This window comes from Sinohyriopsis cumingii, chromosome 9, assembly GCF_028554795.1.
Source record: "Sinohyriopsis cumingii isolate HCF-2022 chromosome 9, ASM2855479v2, whole genome shotgun sequence".
In the NCBI taxonomy this organism is placed as follows: domain Eukaryota; kingdom Metazoa; phylum Mollusca; class Bivalvia; order Unionida; family Unionidae; genus Sinohyriopsis; species Sinohyriopsis cumingii.
In genome coordinates, this window is record NC_142969.1 from 121,121,128 (window position 1) to 121,142,679 (window position 21,552).

Here is a 21,552-nt window from a genome sequence, read left to right on the forward strand (position 1 = left end):
TACATACATACATACATACATACATACATACATACATACATACGTACGTACGTACGTACGTACATACATACATACATACATACATACATACATACATACATACAAGCATTGTCACTATGATTAAATTTTACCTGCTTGACCCGCGTCCCTGTCCGTTGCATTAACTTTACCCACAAATGTTCCTATAGGCACGTTTTCCGATATGTTGTAAACCAAATTGCCGTGTTCAAAGGTGGGAGAATACTCATTTTTATCTGAAAAAAAGTAAGATGAATTGTAGTCCATGTGAAATTGCAAAAACATATCGAGTCAACACCAGTGATGATCTTGGAAGTAATTTTCCTAGATATCTAAAACACTGCCTTCTTGAGATATAACATCCTCGTGTATTCTTCTGTGAATTTAAAGGAAACCTCTGTTGATGTTCCTACAATGATGTTGTATATACACATTCCTATAATGATGTTGTATGTACACATATAATGATGTTGCATATTCCTATGCTGATATTGTACATACACGTTCCCATACTGATGTCGAATATACACGTTTCTATACTAATCTTGTATACAAAACATTCTTATTATGATCTCGTACATACACGTTCTTATAATGATGTTGTATATACGCGTTCCTATAATGATGTTGTATATACACGTTCTTACAATGATGTTGTATATACACGTTCTTATAATGATGTATATACACGTTCTTATAATGATGTTGTATGTACACGTTTTTATAATGATGTTGTATGTACACGTTCTTACAATGATGTTGCATATACACGTTCTTATATTGATGTTGTACATACACGTTCTTATAATGATGTATATACACATTCCTATAATAATGTTTTATATGCACGTTCCTATAATAATGTTATATATACACGTTCTTATATTGATGTTGTATATGCACGTCGTTCTTATAATGATGTTGCATATACACGTTGCTATAATGATGTTGTATATACACGTTGTTATAATGATATTGTATATACACGTTCCTATATTGATGTTGTATATACACGTTCCTATATTGATGTTGAATATGCACGTCGTTCTTATAATGATGCTGCATATACACGTACCTATATTGATGTTGTAGATACACGTTGTTATAATGATGCTGCATATACACGTTGTTATAATGATGTTGTATATACACAGTTATATAATGATGCTGTATACAAACGTTGGTATAATGATGTTGCATATACACGTTGTTATAATGATGTTGTATATACCCGTTGTTATAATGATGCTGCATATACAAATTGTTATAATGATGTTGTATATACACAGTTATATTATCATGTTGTATATACACGTTGTTATAATGATGTTGTATATACCCGTTGTTATAATGATGTTGTATATACACCTTCCTATATTGATGTTGTATATACTCGTTGTTATATTGATGATGTAGATACACGTTCCTATATTGATGTGGTATATGCACGTCGTTCTTATGATGATGCTGCATATACACGTTCCTATATTGATGTTGTATATACACGTTGTTATAATGATGCTGCCTATACATGTTGTTATAATGATGTTGTATATACACAGTTATATTATGATGTTGTTTATACCCGTTGTTATAATGATGCTGCATATACACGTTGTTATAATGATGTTGTATATACATGTTCCTATATTGATGTTGCATATGCACGTCGTTCTTATAATGATGTTGTATATACACGTTGTTATAATGATGTTGTATATACACGTTGTTATAATGATGTTGTATATACACGTTGTTATAATGATCTTGTATATACACACGTTCCTACAACTTCGACTTGGCATATAATACGAAAACCACAATGTTCGAACAATCAATGACATTCGGCCTCCAATGTGTCGAACAAATTATTTACTGGTAGTATTGTTCTTTGTCAAGCGAGACATTCGATTGTCACCTGGCCCCTACCAACATGGAACAAATTTACAATTAGAAGAAATAAACAATATTACATTTCATAAATTCAAAGCCTACCTGAATGTACAAAAAGAAATCAGTTATTACAACTATTACGTTGGCGATTGTGGCCTCGGGTAGCGGAGTGGTTTGAGTACAGCGCTCTGTCATCGTGGGTATGTGAGATCTCTTGCCAGTAGCTTCCCGTGGGTCTGTGGTTCTTCCCGGATACATCCTTCACTAGATATGCAGGCCAACCTGTATACCCGCCTATCATGTGCTGATAAATGGGTCAATCCAATAACAAAAAACTTTGACAATCTAATGTCACGATTGACAAAAACACAATATATAGTAGTTTAAATTATGATTTGTATTCAAATAATCTGTCTAATACTAGTAATATATATGTATTGTTCCAGCGGTGAAACAGAGATGACATAACACCTTCTTCTAGACTATCACAAATATTCTAATTTTACAGATCACAACTTTCCCTTTTGCTTTCACATCTGAAACCTTTTATACTTGGCAGGCCTATGTATTGTACAGAAAATAACATGCAAAGTAGTCCACTGAAAAGATTTCGTATAGAGAGGATATTTTCTTGAAACGAGTGAATAGCAAATATATTTCACCGAGTGGATTTAAGTTTTTCCCACATGAGATGAAGCATATATGTTATTGACTTGGACCAAGCAAGCAAGTTATATTTTTATTCTATACTCAAATTTACTGACTAGCAATATGTATGGAAGACTGAATTAGCACATGTATTCCTGTGTCCCCTCGATAATCTCAGAGGTTTACTGTTTTTATTTTGCTGCCTTTTGTGTCTATCCTCACAGAAAATATCAGTAGTAACACAATTTTCCTCCCTAACTCGAGGCAAAACAGAACATAAAAAAGAAACAAATGTATATGAAAATTGGTTCGTTTGTATGCTAGGTTGCAATACTTACCACTACACTACGCATTGGTCTAAATACAGCTCAGTTTTCTTGGCTACAATGTTACCGACGGGCAATGAAAATACTTGTTTTTCACTCCAGTGTATTATCAGAACAAACCCATATGCGTGTATGAAAAGTTGCAGTTCCTCATTAAAAATCAAAATGAGGCTATCAATGATTGGTTATGTTGCTTATCAGGGAGAGGAACTGGCGGTTGACATAGTTGCTCAAGTTTTAAAGTAATAGTCATACTTGCTATTTAATTGAATTGTTCCATCGTCCTATATCACAGACATAAGTTGCAAATGTTCTACGGAAGATACCTTATGAAGAAAAAAAAAACAGGGTCTTACGGATTTACGTTAGAATTTTATACATTTTTGTGGAAGATCTTGGACCGTGCCTAGTGAATTTTTTTGCATGAACTTGGGAATTATTTTCCACATAGAAAGAATGTTGTTGTTGTCGTAGGATTTAACGCCATTTTTCAGCTCAATAAAGGCTATACATGGCGGCCAGCATTAATGGTGGAGGAAGAACCCGGGAAAACCCCAGGAAGAACCATTGACCCACGAGAAGATACTGGCAAGCTTTCTCACATACCCACATTGGCCGAATCCGAGACTCGAACCCACGCTGACAGAGGTGAGATGGCAGTGGTCCGTAACGGTGAGCGCTTTAGACCACTAGACCACTAAGGGCCCCTAGAAAAAATGAGTTACGAGAACTCTAAGCAGTATATTTCAAATCTGAGACCTATTTAATTTCTTAATGTCTCACACAAAATTGCCTATGCATTTGAACATAGTATAACATTAAAACTGCTATCCACAATTAACCATAAGTATTAAAAAGGGCTTCAAAAAAAGAAAAAAAGAAAAAAAAAAGACGATACCTTATAGTGCACTAGAAACTTATATAATTGAATGTTTTATACCCAAAGCATCTGGATTGTATCTTTTGTTTACATTTTGAAAAGAAATCTCACTCAGCTGCTAATCGTATACGGTTGCCAGATAGAGTTATGGATTAGGTAAAATACAACTAGCCTACATATTTTCAGTGCATTTTTGTTTCTCAGGACATTTGCAATGTTTAATATCATACAGAAAGTCCCTAATTTATTGCATTTCCGTCTGTATTAGATCGATGTAAGAGTTTATTTCTTTTAATGCCTTACATGTGTAGGACCTAGATAGAATATCAACTGAAACAATTGCGACTATACTCCGAGATCATGAATGTGTGTTCACGAATTATAAATTGTCTTTGACTCTTCTTTTTCTTCTATTTTTGTTGGTATCGTGTAACGCGGCGCAAGTCCATCATGAGACGAACTATTCTTGCAGTCTTTCTGACTTCTTTGGGTACTTATATATGTTCACAGGTTAACTTTGCTCACTTGCATAAGCCTATTATCTTTCTCACTGTGTCACGCTGCCGTCATGTATTAACCACCCACAAGCTTTTTTCCTTCCTGGAGTCTATCGGATTTCTTATGATTTTAAATATACATACATTCTCAACTGCCAAGAACCGAAACACAAATCTTTCTATCTAAAATCCCGAGCGATACGTCTAGGCCAAAAGGCCTCAGTTACGAACGCACAGTAAAAAGTTCGTATAATGTTTACTTGTATACTGACATTTGATGCTTTCTGTGCTCCACTCAAGGCAAAAGCAACTGCGCTAGTGATTGTACTTTTTAGTCACCGTAGGCGACGAAGTTTGCCAATGGGAAATCGATATGGATGTTCTACATACCTAATCACTTAAATGAATCAGGTATGATAATATTAAAGTGTCACAATTACAACGTTTTATCATATGCATTTATTTCAGTACGATTCCAAGTACCAGGATGTCTGTCATATATCGATTTAAAAACAACATATTACATCGTCTTACAGTGTCTGTAACTATCGTCTTTTTATGAAATATAATAACCTCGAGTCTGATTTAGACAGTAAAGATTTATTATTTATTTTAGTGCCTTCTTTCCTATATAGTTCAACTGGTGTTGCGTTAGTGAGCTGGTAATTGCATAGTTTTGCTTTTAGTGTTGTCATATCTGTGAAGAGTTCGTTAGTGTGCAGATATTATACTGGACCATAACTGTCTACTGTATACTACTAGTTTATGGCGATATCGACATTGTATTGAATCCAGACATTGTGGACGACAGTAGATTTCTTTATACCAATGAATGTGTGTGTTTTTATGTACTTTAAACAAATCATCCTGCGTTCGTTTAACCTCATGGCACTAAAGAAATATCAGATTATACTTTGAAGATTAATTGTATGTCTTGTATGTTACCTGTTTATATATACCGCTCCGGTGGCCTAGTGGTTAGAGCATCCGTCTCGGATGTGGGTGGTCACAGGTTTGAACCCCAACCGAGTCATACTAAAGACTTATAAAAATGGTACTAGCAGCTGCCTCGCTTGGTGCTCAGCATTAACAGGTTATTGCTAGGATTAGTCGTCCTTGTGTCAGGATAATGTGACTGAGTGGGACATGAAAGCTAACACAGGCACCGTTTTAAACAAAATATTTAGTCCTAAAACAAACATGATAGTGTGGAAGGAGTTTTCCGTCATCACTGTCAAAGAACCTAACACAATAAAAACTAGGTAAATCACCTTTTCGAATTAGCCGGTGAATCCAAGCAGCAGTGTTTGACTAACCGAATGTCATTTATGACGTAATATTACAATTCTGGATAGATGATACAAGACAATATTCTAGTTGTATGTAAGTAGTGGACGATCCAGTCCACTCCACCCCACGTTCCATAATTTAGTGGAAGGAACACAAGGGCCTGACCTCTACTTTTTTCATACAATAGTTTAATGTCAATGCCTGTCAGATTCCAGTGTTAAATTCAAACCAAATGGGAGACTCATAAACACCTCTCATTTTTTACTTTCGGGCCCGGAATGTGCACGTGGACGAGTGTTTTTATTATTGTGTTTCGGGCATAAAATTGGATGCCATGTCCATTTTAATCACCATCTAGCAATAATGTATGATTGTACGATCTCGGCTTTAGAACCAGATTTGTACGGTTTCCTACTTCAATTCATGTTCCCGATGGTTGTATCGAATTTGTTTCTGTCTTTATACAAATTTAAATGACACTTCAGTGACAGCTGGAAAACCCAGTTCCGGTTGTTATGGATAATATTACACAGTGCAGAGATACAAGGAGATATTGCTAGAAATACTGCAATTAAGAAAGATATGTATGCATAAACTGACCATGAATTTCTTGCAAGTTTGATTTTGAAAAGAAAACTGATACCTTATCTTAAATACAGAAGTTAACAACCCCTTTTAATTGGGTGTAAATAAGATCAATAGTTGTTCCTTGTTTATTTCTTAGACATATTCTCGTTTACTGATAAATATCAAGCAAAATTAGCTAACAATGCACCTAACGTCTGTAAATTACTTTTAAGTTAATACAGTGGTTGCATAGTAGCATCAGATTCCTTTACAAAGGAAAAAAGATACGTTTTTACAAATTAAATGTTAATTAAAATAACTTTCTCACTCGAAATTCGGATATTTTACCTTGAACAATAACTGAAACTGTCGTCGTTGTTGTAAGTGAAGGTGTGCCCGAATCACTAATTTCAACTATTAACTGGAAGGACTCGTATATTTCCCTGTCCACGAACGACGCTGTTGACACCTGGCCAGTTGAAGACACAGAGAAAGTAGATTGTGTATTACCCGATACTATCGTGTAGGTCATCGCACTGTTGGAATAACCAATATCATTATCACTGCATTCAATCTTGGTCACATTTGATGCTATTTCGACGTTTTCCATCAGCTGTACGATGTAGAGAGAGCTTTGGCAGGTAGGTGCATTGTCATTGACATCGGTAATGATAATCGTGAGTGTAGATGTTGAAGTAAGCTTACCTAATTCGTTGATGAAAAAAAAGCATTGCTATAAACAAAAGTATCGTTCTTTGACACCGTTTCCATTTCAACGTATATTATGAGAACAGAAACGTCAAGATCTGCCATATTAAGTTAAGTAAAACTTAGCGTAATCAAGTGAAATACGTTTATGATAAACTCAGAATTAGATAATGTTTTGCGTTTTGTAAAGGTTTAATTTAAGCATGATTGATCGTATGTTCTATGTTTTTTTTTCAGCATTTAAAGAAAATCTTAGATAACTATTAACTTGCACTGATTTCTTTTGACTCATCGCAACAATAATTCAAAATCTGATAAAAATATTTCTGCGTTTTCAAAACAAAAAAAGTCCCAAAGTCAGCAACAACATGAAAACAAGAAAGGAAAACATGGAATATTTTACGTCATTTCAGATTAGGAAGAAACGTAGCATAACTGCTTGAACCATATGCTTTCAGGTTGGTGGTTCCTGTTGCCCAGAAGAAGCAAGAACCCAGAAAACCTGGCGGGTACCATTACCATTTACATTCTCGGTCATCGTTCAATATTCCTTTACTTAAAATGCATCGGAACAAAATATTTGCCACCAGTGAAACATTGTGATGTTATCGAGAATGTTCAATATAAGACAATAATTGTTAAGGTACTTATCTACCTGGAGTATGTCCCTTGTCAATGGCGGCAATGGCAATCTTGTACATATCGGTTGTTTCCGCATCCAGAGTACCAACCAGACGTATAGTGCCAGTCAAAGAGTCTATAGTAAACTTAGAACGAGCACTGGATAGAAAAGAATAATTTACTAAGCCATCATCTCCCGAGTCTGAATCATTAGCAACAGCGGTCATAACAACGTGATTCACGGCGGTGTCTTCTGGTAAGGAAACAATGGAACTGAAAGAAGTAAAAACCGGCGCAAACTCGTTGTATCCAGTTACTTGTATGGACACAATGGTAGTCCCTATTTGTCTTCCCTGATCCACAGCGGCGATGGTCAGATTGTAGCAGGATGTCGTCTCATAGTCCAGACTAATTGTATCTTGAACGACAATGTTACCGGCCGTATCCATCGCAAAAGCGTTTCTAGTATTTCCACTCCAGATAGAAAACGATACCGTAGCATCATCGGGGTCGGATGCTGACACGGACAAAACAGTTGTGCCCTCACTGGCATTCTCAGAAACAGATGTCTCATAATAATGAGAGAGAAAGAATGGCGTTGTAGTGTTGGTTATAGTTATGAGAACAGATGTGGAGGAAGTTCGACTGTATGATGAAGTTCCACTATCGGTGGCATAAACAGTTAGATTGTACAATGGAGTCAACGTCCGGTTCAGCGTGTTTGTAGTTTTAATGACTCCTGTAGCTGAGTTTATTTCAAAATCTGAATTATGTGGCTTGATTGAGTATACAATACTATCAGCAATGTCATCATCAGTTGCCTTTAAAACTAAAACATCCTTGTCGACGGCTGTGGTCTCTGCAATTTCAATACTGTACGTAGCTTTCGAAAATGAAGGCGTATGTTCATTGATGTCCGTGATTCTTATGTTATATGTGACAGTGAAGGACAATGATGCCAAGCCATCATCTGAAACAATAACCTGAATATAGAAAGAAGACGTAGACTCATAATCAAAAGAGGAAGCCAGTTTAATCTCACCAGTTGAAGAATCGATAGAAAATTCAGGTGAAGTTGGCCCTCCATTGACACTAAATATGGAATAGGTCAGTACTCCATTCGAAACGGCGCCAACATCCGTGCATTTGAAGACGGGCAGTATTGTTCCTACAGTCTGGTTCTCTGCGTAATGTAACACGTGTAAGGAAGAATCACACACGGGATAGCCATCTTTGGCATCTTTTACAGTTATATATACGATCGTAGCATCTGACTTTGCAGGGGAGCCCATATCAGTCGCGGTAATTATCAAGGAATGTTGTTGCATTGATTCAAAGTCCACAGGGGATTTCACATGCACTTTTCCCGTGCTTTCGTCTACGTAAAAATATTTATCAGTCAAAGAATATTTTACAACTCCATCTTCACCAGTATCGTCATCTGTGGCACTGACTTGTGTCACAAAAGTACCGACCCGAGCGTCTTCACTTACGCTAGTGTTGTACGACTTAGATAGAAAGATGGGTGCATACTCATTCTGGTTTAGAACCTCCACATGGACAATAGTCTCAGAAGATCTGTATCCCGAATATTCTAATGTATCATACACCTTAACCCTTAGAGAATACGAACTTGCCATCTCATAATCAAACGGACAGGTTATTGAAATGCCTCCATAGTAGAAATTAATACTAAAAAGGCCATGCTTATTTCCGCCTGAAATGAGAACGAAAGATACCTTATGGTTTTGGATGCACTCATTCTTCGACATAGTTTAAATGACAATCATTTAACTTACAAAATGAATTAAAAGCTTTATGTAGTATGGATTCCTTTACTCGTTAATTAAGCTTACCTAGTTACGGTTCTTATAGAGTAAACAGTTAAAATAAATGACCTCGTTGATATCACTACATGAAATGCATGCTTTCAAAATGTACAGATCAACGTTTGCTATGCGCATATTTAAAACTTCCAGTGACAAGAGACACTAATGGCTGGTCATCCAGCAGTCGACTTATTTTGCGACATCATTTGGACAGAATACTATATCTTACGGTGGAAATGTAATGCATTAAATATGGACATAGTTTTATAAGTTATATAATAACTTTTAGGTCGCATCAAAGAAAGTTTAAAAATAAAACCACGATAAAAAAGGACATGCCCTTGAGAACCAATTGCCCTTCTAATTCAGTTTTGACTGGTTTACAAAATTAAAATTTGAAGTAATACATTACAGACCTATAGAAAGAGCATTGCCATTCACTTGTCATTTTATAACATTTTCATTCTGACATACATGCAATGTTTGTTTATAAGATATCTCTCATAATATCATCCAAAAGGTATAGAGAATATTACATGACTTCCAACCAGATTCCTGCTAATATATAATGTCGAAAAGCTATTTCCATTGCATAAACCACTGACACATAAGAACGATGAATAATTTCCCTCGCTTTTTAACTCAGAATGACATCACATCAAAGCAGTCACATTTGACAAACATGTCACAATATCGATAGACTATACTTTAGTAACGGGCCAGTTTTCACGAGGAAAAAATTCAATTGATGTAACATTGTTATGTTTTATTTTGCTTTACAAAAACATAAAGGACCAATTCCTATAGTGACAGCGATATTTGTTGCGTCAAATATTCAATAATATGGTAGTTGATAAAAAGTGAATGCGCATATGTTGAATCACTGCATTTGTATTCTGCACGAGGAAACACAACCACATCTTTGTTGTCATCGCTGAAAAAAATTACAAAATATGAAGATATTGTGCCCCCGTTTTGTGATAAAGAAAATATATAAATATGATTTTATCTTGTAGGAGACTTAGGATGTTTTACACGGAGAAAATACTGTATTTAGAACGTATATTGATTTTACAAGGATTTAACAAAATGTCACATTTTAGCGTTTTTGGAAAAGACCGAATCAGCCTACAAAATATGAACTCTCTCTCTCTCTGTGTCTCTCTGTCTCTCTCTCTCTCTCTCTCTCTCTATATATATATATATATATATATTAGAATCAAACGATGGTCGAATTATATTACGATAAAATTACGTTTTGATTACATGATATCGAAATATCATGATCGAATTATAAAGTGGTTGAAACAGATAATGATCGAATTATATAATGGCTGAATTACATCCTGATATAATTATTTTACGATCGAAATATAGTGATCGAATTATATGATCTCATTATATAATGACTGATGTATATGATGATCGAAATATATAACGATCAAATTAAATAATGATCGAAATATATAACGATTAAGTTATATACGTAATATGCTAATCAATATCCTTATTAATAGATGCACCTAATCCGTCGTATTTAATAAATGTATGGGGAACAAAATCCTAACAATCATTATGACTAGGTATTCTCTTCCCTCCTCGAAACTAATTTCCAAAAGAGTCAAGTAAAGTTCATATCTTCTGTAAAGTTATAATTTACTTTATCAAGCTGAAAAAAATAGAGTGGTGTTTAAAGGGATATCCAGGCATAAAAAGAGTAGTTAGCACCGAGAAAACTACAGCAAAGCGTTTTATTTGCAGACATAAAACGAAATCCGACTCAAATTATTTTGCCAGAATTCAAATCTGCAACCCATCGGCGCAGTATCCCCTTAAGCCACAAGTGGCAGAATTGAAACTATAAAATAGAAATATTTATTTATTTATCATATGCAGTGCATGCTCAGTCATTTAACAGCGTCATCATGAGCAGAGCATGCAGTCCACCGGGGAACTTTGTCTGTGCACAGTTGTTCACAGTGTGTGACATGGTATGTAGAGCACCGCAGCTACAGGACGAGTCAGTTTCCTGGCCCCAACGGACAAGGATGACTGCACAATGACCCTGACCTGTCCAGAAACGGTTCAGCTTGGTCCACATATGTCGTGGAAGGTTGAAGCCAGGAGGGAAGACAGATGGATCAGCTATGAGGGAGTGGTTTACAACATCTGTTGAAGACCACTCATCACTCTATGCCGAAATAGCTGTCATATCATCCGGCAATGGACCCAGCTAGATTGCATATCTCGACGCCAAGCGGACTGCTGGATGTGAGGTGATGTCCATGTACAGTGGAAGGTTCGCACTGATCAAATAGAATAAAGTACTAATATGCCAAATAAATTTTGCTGTGGAAAGAATTTAAATCTGTTTGCATCTCTTTCGTCTAAAAAGGAACTAGATCACATCTAATACAAAAATATTAAAAGATTTACCCTCTATTTCGAACATAGTATAGCCATAGAAGTTAGGCGTCCAGTCATAGTCCTCGTCCCGGGCATATAAGTTAACGATGGTTCGATTTCCGACATTCTCTTCCATGGTGACGCTGCATTAATAAGAAGCATGTAGAATTTAAAACAAAGGAAATAGGACAACATACCGTCGGTGAAAACATCAAGGACCTTTAATTTCCCGACTAATACATGTCATGGACAAGGATGAAAAACTGGAAAATTTTGACAAGATTAATCATTTTCCTTGTCCTCATCATTATCGTCACTTCCTTGAACACTGATCGGGGGAAATAAATAGGGTTTATATTAAGCTCTTTCAAAATGGGAATAACTGACGGAATATATTTGTAAAGAACAAAGTGTCAAGGTCGTTATGAATAAGATTCATTATCATAATCTCCTGTTATATCGCCCAAGAAATCATTGACCACAAAGTCTGAATGTTAATCAACAAACGAAATGAGGGAATGTCGCTCATTTGGACGGGAGGGGTGTGGGATCTGGTTATGGCACAGACATACATACGTGCATGCATCTATCATCAGCTGCACTTGTTCAAAGACATGAATTCCATCGTACCGAAATATGGGCCAATAATGACCAATTGGAATACAATTTAGGAAAGAATTTTTCACGCATATATATATATATATATATATATATATATATATATATATATATATATATATATATATATATATATATATATATATATATATGATACCTGTATCGTTCCTGTGTGAAAACAGGTGTGTGATCATTTGCATCACCAACGTTGACGGTGACTTTTGAATGTGAAGTCCTATTTCCATCTGTAGCAATTACGTTGATTGTGTGCTGGTTGGCTGCCTCGTAATCAAGGCTGTCTTTCAATAAGACCAACCCAGAAGCCATATCCAGGGTAAATAGGACTTCTAGGTTGAGGAAACCATACGTTACAACGTCGTCTATATCAAAGTCAACAGCTTTTAACGTTGTCACTGAAGTTGATATAGGGGAAGCTTCAGAAATGGTCACTATGCCATTACTGGACCCTGAAAATTAGAAATAAATATATCATTCATCACCATCAAGGATGGGCTTTTGCAGAACAAAATGGAATTGGCATTGTCAGGAAATTACGTCATGAAGATTGTGTTTGGTTGGAATCTGGACAAAATCAAGCAAACGCAAGACATATGAGACTGTATCTGATAAGACTTTTTCCGACATAAATCTATCCATCTTTCTTTGACGTAAGTCAAGTGTGAAATTAAAATTAACTTTCAAGGAAAGTTTATAAAGTACTAAAGACGTCAAAAGTAGATAATTATTTTTGATTAGAACCGAACAACGAAGCGGTTTTCTTTTTCAAACGTGACATTTACAATCAAGGCAATTCTCAGGGTGCGCTATGAGTATGGTGCATGTGTGCGTGTGTGTGTGTGTGTGTGTGTGTGTGTGTGTGTGTGTGAGAGAGAGAGAGAGAGAGAGAGAGAGAGAGAGAGTCAATGATTACAGATATGATAGAATTTATTTTATGGATCTAGCTTTGGAAAAAGACTATGGCACATCGCGCAATGTGCCAGCTGGTGGAATATTGTATTTTGCGTTGGCGTGGTAGAGACAAAAGTTACAATCAGTTTGAATCGGTAGTAATGGAATACATGTATAATCCTAATACTTGCCTAAAATGAAAATAGGATCGAATTCATTGACATCTGTTATATGCACAGTACCGTATATTTTTACAGTGTTGTTCCCGTCCGTAACATCTACAATTAAGAAAAACACATTTTCACCGGTCTCGTAGTTAAATGAGCCTTTTGTAAGAAGCGTATTATTTTTCATTTCAAAATGCGGGCTGGAGCTGGTACTGTTGATGTCATAGAAAAGATAAGATTGTCCTTCAACATCAGAACAATTTAAAGTCAAAATGACTGTTCTAACTGCAGTATCTTCTGGTATAGTGACCACGAATGTGTCTTCCATGCAAACAGGAGGACTATCTTTCAAAGATAACTGTAGCATGATGGTCAACATTGTCGTTGCCGACTTGATTCCAGCCTCTTCAATGGCTTGGATGACAAGCTCATACTTTGGATTGGACTCAAAATCTAAATTTCCTATTGCGAATACCTCGCCGCTGCTTGAATCGATTGCAAATTTTCCGTCATCGTCTCCAGAAATTATCGAGTAAAGTAGATTACCATACGGAGAACCTGTGCTATCTGGGTCACTAGCATTCACTTGAAGAAGGTATCCCATGCCAGCACTTTCAGGAACGGTGACGCTGAAATTACTTGAGAACGTAGGACCACCTTCGTTGATATCGATCACTGTTAGGTGTATATATGTGGTTGTATTTTTGCTAGGTGTTCCATTGTCAGAAACGACAACAGTTAGCTCGTATGATGATTTTGTTTCAAAGTCTAGCGAGTCTGAAAAGTAAAAATGTTTAGGTCAAAAATTAGGATAATGTAACACTCGTGGAAAATGAAATAAGAAGACTACTGCAGGAAAGAAAAAACTATTTCACAATTGTTGTAATAATCAAGACGTAGGAATTCTCGGTTTTACCCGCTGTTTTCTCTTTGCTTATAATTCTGTATGTAATAGCCTTGATGCATAGACGTATCTACTAACAAATAACCGTTTAACATAAGCGTACAAAGCAAGCCCAAAAATCTGGTGATTTATTTTGTTTTTGAATTTGCACTCTAAGTTGCGTGATAAGGAGGCGTTCTTGAATAATTCGCGTCAGAGTCTAGTCATTGCAATATTGGTTAGTTCTTCTGAGTGAAATTCCCCCCTCCCAGTAGTGAATGGGGCCACCCTAGCGACAATGGGAATTAGCATTACAGAACCCCTTGGGCCACTCTAGCGACAAGGGAAATTTAACATGGAGAAAAACCCTGGGCCACTCTAGCGACAAGGGGAATTTAACATGGAGAAAACCCCTGGGCCACTTTAGCGACAATGGGAAATTAACATGGGAATATATTTTGGGTCTGTTGAGCGACAACGGAAATTAACATGGTGAATAAATCGTGGGTCTATTGAGCGACAAGGGAAATTTAACATGGGAGAAAAAAAGCAATTCTAGGGACAAGGGGAATTTAACATGGGATTTTTTTTTGTTTTTTTTTAAAAAATAAAAATAATAAAATAAAATAAAAATAAAAAAAGGGGTAGGCAATTGAAAGTCTATCTCTTGTCGAGAGATGTGGGTGGCCCTGAAAAGGGCCTTTGGTTTTCTTCTTCTTCTAATTTCTTCTATTTCTCCACCAGCTTCTTATCTTCTGTCCTACACTTTTTCTCTTCTTTTCTTTCTTTTCTTCCTCCTTTTTCTTCTTTTTCTCTTCTTTCTGCTTCTCCTCCTCGTCTTTCTTCCTCTTCTCATTTTCTTCTTCTTTTTCAATTTTTTCGTTCCATTCTCTCATCCTTATCCTTTCCTCTTCATCCTCCTTCTCCTCCTTTATTTCTTTCATCAGAGCATTGATCATGTCCTTTACTTTTCTTAAATTGTTGATCTCCATCTTCACTCGATGGGAACTATAAGAATAGTGATCCTCGTTTAGCCTCACTAACATTTGCTCCATCATACCCAAATTGTCCAGGACGTCTTGCAATGTTTTCATTTTATCAAGTTGGTTTGAAGCAATCTTCTTTTTTATTCTCTGTAGAATGGTTTGAACGACGAATACTGTGGGTTCTTATACGAAAAGCGCGGACGTGATGGAAAACATCCCCCTAAAGCCCAAAAGTTATATTACCTAGATCATCACTTTAAACGTGCGGACGTGAAGGAAAACATCCCTACTTTTCTCATTTCATATGATCTACTATCCACATAAGTGAAGCAGCAATTAACAAACCCCAAATCTACTATCCACACATGCAAAGCATTAAAATTAAACCCAACTCTACTATTCACCCACGCAAAACATTAAAATTAAAAAACCAAATCTACTATCCACACAAACGTACGTGAGCACTTACAAACTCACAATCATATACACAAACACATACACTCACACTATAAAAAAAGAGTCAGTGTTTATATTCACACTACTCTACATACACACATTGGCAAATCGATTACTATTTCTTTTCTAGAGTATAGGGTAGCCCTGAAAAGGGCTGTTTGTTTTTGAACTCCAATGACACCTGGTTAATGATGGCACCTTCAAGGCCTGGCACCACACACACATCTTCTTCCCCAGTCTCCTTTCACTCTTTTTGGGGGGAGAGCAGAGGCGGGATAAGTGGCTTCAGAACACCAATCTTCTGTCTCTGGGATTCTGAAATTTCCTCTCTCCTTTTCTTCCTCTTCTTTGTTTCTTCTCTCCTCTTCTTCTTTGTTTCTTCTCTCCTCCTCTTTCATCCTTCCCTCTTCTACGATGGCCTCTGCAGCCAGCTCATTCACTATACGCCTGGCATATTCCAGGTGTACATGAAGTTCAAGCAGTTTAGCTAGTCTGGTGTTCATTTTGCTGGTGTTGATCAATCAGCAAGGGTAGCTAGACTGCCGAACGATTTTTAATTTATACTGAAAGCGCGGACGTGATGGAAAACATCCCCCTAAAACAAAATTGATCTTACCTAGATCATGACCAAACAACGCGCGGACCTAAAAGAAACACTCACTCACTTTTTATACTACCCATCCCTATTCTAAAAACTTTTATTAAACAAATAATATACTATCCACATACGCAAAGCAATCCAATCAAACCCCAAATCTACTCTCCCCACACGTCAAACAGCAAAAAAAAAAAAAAAACATGATCATAATCTACTATCCACAGAAACGTACGTGAGTACTTACAAACACACAATCATATACACAAACACATACATTCACACAACAAGAGTCAGTGTTTATATTCACACTACTCTACATACACACATTGGCAAATGGATTACTATTTTTTTCTAGAGTATTGGGGCTGGTTTTTTTTTTGTTTGCTATGGCAATCATTTAGTTTCTAAGAATGCGATGTCCTCTGACGATAGACTTTCTGGCGATAGGTCTGCTTCTTCGGAAAGAGAAGAAGAATTCTTTGGTGTCGATACGACAATCGACAAAGCCTCTGCCAGGTTCAGGTTGCTGCTGCTGCTGCTGCTGTTGCTGCTCTCTCTGCTGTTTCTGAAGTCTGTACTTCTCTGTCCATTCTTCCTTCTCCCTGTTCACTTCTTCTCTGAAGAGCTCTTCTATCAGGTCTTCAGTGACTTTTAACATTCTCACATTCTCTATCTCTTCTGGTTTCGGTATCAGACTGTGTCTGACCCTATGCAAATTCACGTAGGCTTCGTTTAGCTTAGCTAGTTTGGAGCACATCTTCGTAGGAGGATGAGTCGGCAATGGATGGTTAGACTGGAAACTGCCCCGGTTTTTAAAGTCAAAGCGCGGACGTGAGGGAAAACATCCCTCCACGGTTTTCGAGCCGGAACGTTCAATGAGTGCCATGAGAGGGATAGTAAGAAGTCAAAGAGCATGAATCAAGATTTCTATAGTCAAACAAACCACAAAGGCATTTTTTTCAAAACACAACATTTTTTATTCAAAATCACTTAACACTAAGAAACACCTCTAACATTTTTAACAATAATCCAACAATATAACATCAAACATTTTGTTTCAAATGACAAACATTTTTTTTCCAACTCACACATTATTTTGGACAAGGCTGACAACGTTGTGAATGAAATTGTGATTTCCACTGTTGGAAGTCATTAGGCCATTGATGGACACTACGTTTCCTAGCTTGAGACAAAAGATAAGCATAATGGTCACAAAACCATTGATCTACTTTCACATTGTTTCTACAAGAAGAACGAGGATCAAAATGAGTCACTAAATGTTCTAAGGAATAGCCCAGGCTCCGATGATGCAGAAAATACACACAATATTGTCCACAGACCAAGGAATCTGTGCCTTGTAATTTCACATTATTGAATCGGGTGGTCTGAGCATTTCTTCTCATAAAGTCAATGATATCGTCTTCCAAAGGGGGCAATCCATACGAATCGAAATATTCCACACATCCTTCTTGAGGAAAGTAGACGGCTACCCAGTGGGTTCCTGGGAGATGACTGTCGTCCGTGTTGATCACATAAGCTAGATGGTCTTGAGGTGTACGATGAGGGAGTTCATCTTTAGCACAGACGACAGGATTCCAAGAAGCCATGTACGAGCTGTGGTTCTAAAGGTAATAAAGTTCCCAGGTATCCATTGATTTGTGTGGTTTTCTTCTTCACAGGTAATGATAAATGATCAATTCGATTCTGACTTTTTGCTTGAAAATGTCTGACAAGTCAAAGGTGTTTAGATCCGACTTCTTACTCTGGTCCAAGAGAGATTCGATGCGACGGCACTCCAGAGACGTTAATGGAGGAGAAGAATGTTTATCTAAGCCTTTATACCACTCGTTCAACACGAATTCTATCTCGATGTGATCCCAAGCTTTGTCAAGATATTCGTCCAAGTTTTCTTCTTGACTTAACATCAGACATTTGTCGTGTTGAATTTGACTGGGATGATCGTTGTGGCATCCATAGCACTCTTCCTTGATCAATTCTTTCATTATATCTGCCAGGACTGTAGCAAAACAGGAGACTAAATGGGCTTCTTGTTCTGGCCATCTTGACTTCATCATGATAACTTCTTCGTCTTGGGATTCTTCTTCTTCTTCCACGGTCTCCTCACATTCCATCTTCAAAGTTTCTCCACTAGGCAAAGAGGGATAACAGTCTTCCATGGCTTCTAATAATCTAGAATGACTTCTCTCAAACTGTTGATTTCTATGGTATTGTGAAATTCTGCATACAGGAGGACGTTCACTGTGTGATCTGGAGGTGGATTTGCAAACTGAAGTTCCACACGAATCTGACCCGATTTTATAGGGTGGAAATGTCCCTCGTCGCTGCCTTGGTCTGGAGTGAAATCAAAACCCCACAAAGCATAGCCTCCTGCATAATCGTCGTACGAAATACCGTGACTGGTGTTGGTTCCTAACTGTCCCGTGGCTTCGTACAGGGACAAGTACGATCTCAAATAATTCTTCGCGACACCAAAGTTGGGCTCAAAGGGTCGGGTACTCAAGGTCTTGCCGTCGCGACTGACTTCGATCTTGGACACATTGTAATGTTGAAACTCAGAAGGATTTTGATCGTGGGTTCCGTTGAAGGCTGAATTCCTGACGATACCAACAATCAAACGCTTGGGTAACTGTCCTTGGAACAGATGATCTTCGATCATAGATCGCTGTCCAGCGGGAATGGTGAACGTTTTCACTTCTACGCGTCGTATCGACTACTTGGCAGTCGTTCTGCTCAACGTGTGACTGACGTCGTTTCCCACTTTAGGTAACACTTCCACACGACGCACGTAAAGTCGGGCTTCTTGAATGATAGTTTTGTATCATTGGCATGGGCCATCAAATGGAAAGCGGCACTGCTACGATTCAGTCTCAGACGGATATCCATCCCGTTCAGCAAATACTTTTCTTGTAACCACATGTCCAAATGCAAACGATCCATCAGTTCTAAACTTCGCCCTTGCAGAATTTTCTTACGACGGTCGTTAAACCCCACATTGTGAGGATTTTCATCTTCTGTTAGGACTGTGTCGTTAAACGTGGCTACACCTGCCGTGTCAGGTTTCCATACCACGCAAGCATCCAGATGAGTATTCTTGGCTTCTTTTCCGTACGTCAAGATATTTTCCAGCTAGGCACGATATGGGTAAGTATCCATGCTGCTGCTGACCAGTTTGTTATTCAAGTACAAGTCCACTTCGCTGAACAAGGAATGCATGAAATTGTTGACGGGAGCTATTACCTCATCACCATCTAGGGGCGTATTATCCTCATCGACAACTTTGACTTTCAGGTACAAGTAACTGTTATTCAGATCGATGTAATCTTCGGGCTGTCCTTTGATTTCAAACTCGATTGGAGCTGAGGCTGTCAAAGAGGAGACGGGGTGAAATTCCACCCACTGGGATTCTTGCATGGTCATCATGGTGGGGGGCATGGCAAACAGATCCAGTTCCGACTTGGAACAAACGCAAGATTCTCGGTGCATCATTTTGTTCTTTCTCAATAATCGAAAACGTCTAAGTCTCGAACGGTTCTTCTTTTCTTTGTCTTTCTAGAAGTGTGAAGTCTGGTGAAAGGGTGTTTTCTTCGTCGTCTCTTTCTACCTTGTCCTTGCTGAATGCCTGACTCGGTAGCGTGCAGGGCATTTATAGGTGTTTCTCGTCGGCCCAAAAGGTCTTTACCCGTTTGCAGCAAGATATTTTTGCCTGCCCTCATGAAGGCTTCTTTAGGGTTTTGTTTGTCGATGATGACATTTTGGAGAAATTCTTTGCTTTGCGTCAGTGCCGCATCTTTCAAGGCGTGCAATCCGCGTGTCACCATCGGTTTCAACACGGGGGCCACCGAACGAAAGGCTGATTTTAACATATCTCCTAAACCGTGTCCTCGCTGTCGAGCAACCCCTCGGTACACTGGATACATGACTTACGAATCGTGAGAGAACCGTTTTCGAAAATAGAGTTTCACCGTAACTTTTCCTTTGGTGAATGGAATATTTTGTCCCAGATCTCTTTTTAGAGCAATGTTGACCGTGCCCAAATACGACTTGCTGACAGGCAAATAGTGAGGATGTACAAATTCGCGGTGAACGTGGTAAGTGTTTCCACCTTCCTCGTCAGTGACCGTGGCAGAATCCACTTTGAAAGGAATGACACGCAGTAACGGCACAGAGGTGTGTCCCACCACGTTGTACTCCACCACATCGGAGTACACAAACATCAAATTCAGTCCTTGGTTCAGTTCTACCGCGGCACGAAATAACTTACTAAAAGACCCGTTGTCGTAAATGATTGGTAATTCGTTTTTCTTGAGCATGGCCTTTCTCATGTCCATGTCTCCGCCCAACATGTCAAACAATTCAGGACAAAATAAAATGGACACGATTTTACTCCCGTCAAATTTCATCAACAAGCGACGAGCTGCTTTGTGGTATTCCATGGTGACACTTTTTTTGACACTTTCCAAAGCTTTCAGAAACACGACATTAAACCTGGAGGTTATGGTGCTCACCAAATGTTGACCACTAAAATAATAGCCTTGGGGAACGAACAAGTGATAGGTGGTGTACTTTTGATTTTTTGTGCCAGGGGTTTTCTTGTCATATTTGTCATGGGTATCCAAGTACTGTTGCAATTGTTCGTCATGAACTTCCACATCAATAGAATTTTGATTGGTAAGGACATTGAGGACTTGGGTCGGGTGAATGATTTCTACTAAAGCCACTTCCTAATGGGCTTCGTGATCTAATGGGATGGTCTGAGGTAATTTGGCCGTGTAACAGCACAACGTGTTCTTGGAAAACACCTCCATGGAACTGTCACTGGGTAAGGTTAAGTAAAATTGGTTTTGGTGACTCATAATTCCAGAGTTCTGTGGCTGTCCGAGGGGTTACTGGACGTCAGAGGCGTGTCTCCGCCCAAAATAGGGTTGTTGTTGTTGTTATTGGAGTGGTGACTGACACTGGCACTGGACACAAGGTTCCCCTGGTTCCCGTTGGAAGAGAATTTCAGGGAGGGATTGGGAAGCAGGTAACCGATGCAACTGCTCAATAAAATGGTCCACAATTGTTTGTCTCCTTGTTGCAAACTCAAATTGGCGATGGCTGCCCCGATGACACAATACACCACGAAGATTTGGCAGATAAAGACGATTTGCGTTTTAGGCACACGTTCTCCACACCACACCCACAAGGGTTGTTTTTGTAAATCTTGCAGAGAAGAACTAGGTGAAGGAGTG

General features: G+C 38.0%; 1 protein-coding gene across 1 annotated transcript in view; it reads right to left on the reverse strand.

The window, feature by feature from the left end:
- The window catches only part of LOC149792618 (cadherin-23-like), a 90,223-nt gene that overhangs the window by 34,028 nt on the left and 34,643 nt on the right, over positions 1-21,552 (reverse strand). Inside the window, exons 11-15 of the mRNA XM_089969593.1 lie at positions 13,402-14,154; positions 12,459-12,768; positions 11,714-11,826; positions 7,483-9,165; positions 132-254 (exon numbers count right to left, since the gene is read on the reverse strand). Of these exons, the coding sequence (XP_089825719.1) occupies positions 132-254; positions 7,483-9,165; positions 11,714-11,826; positions 12,459-12,768; positions 13,402-14,154 (2,982 nt within the window). The remainder of the gene's footprint in view (positions 1-131; positions 255-7,482; positions 9,166-11,713; positions 11,827-12,458; positions 12,769-13,401; positions 14,155-21,552) is intronic.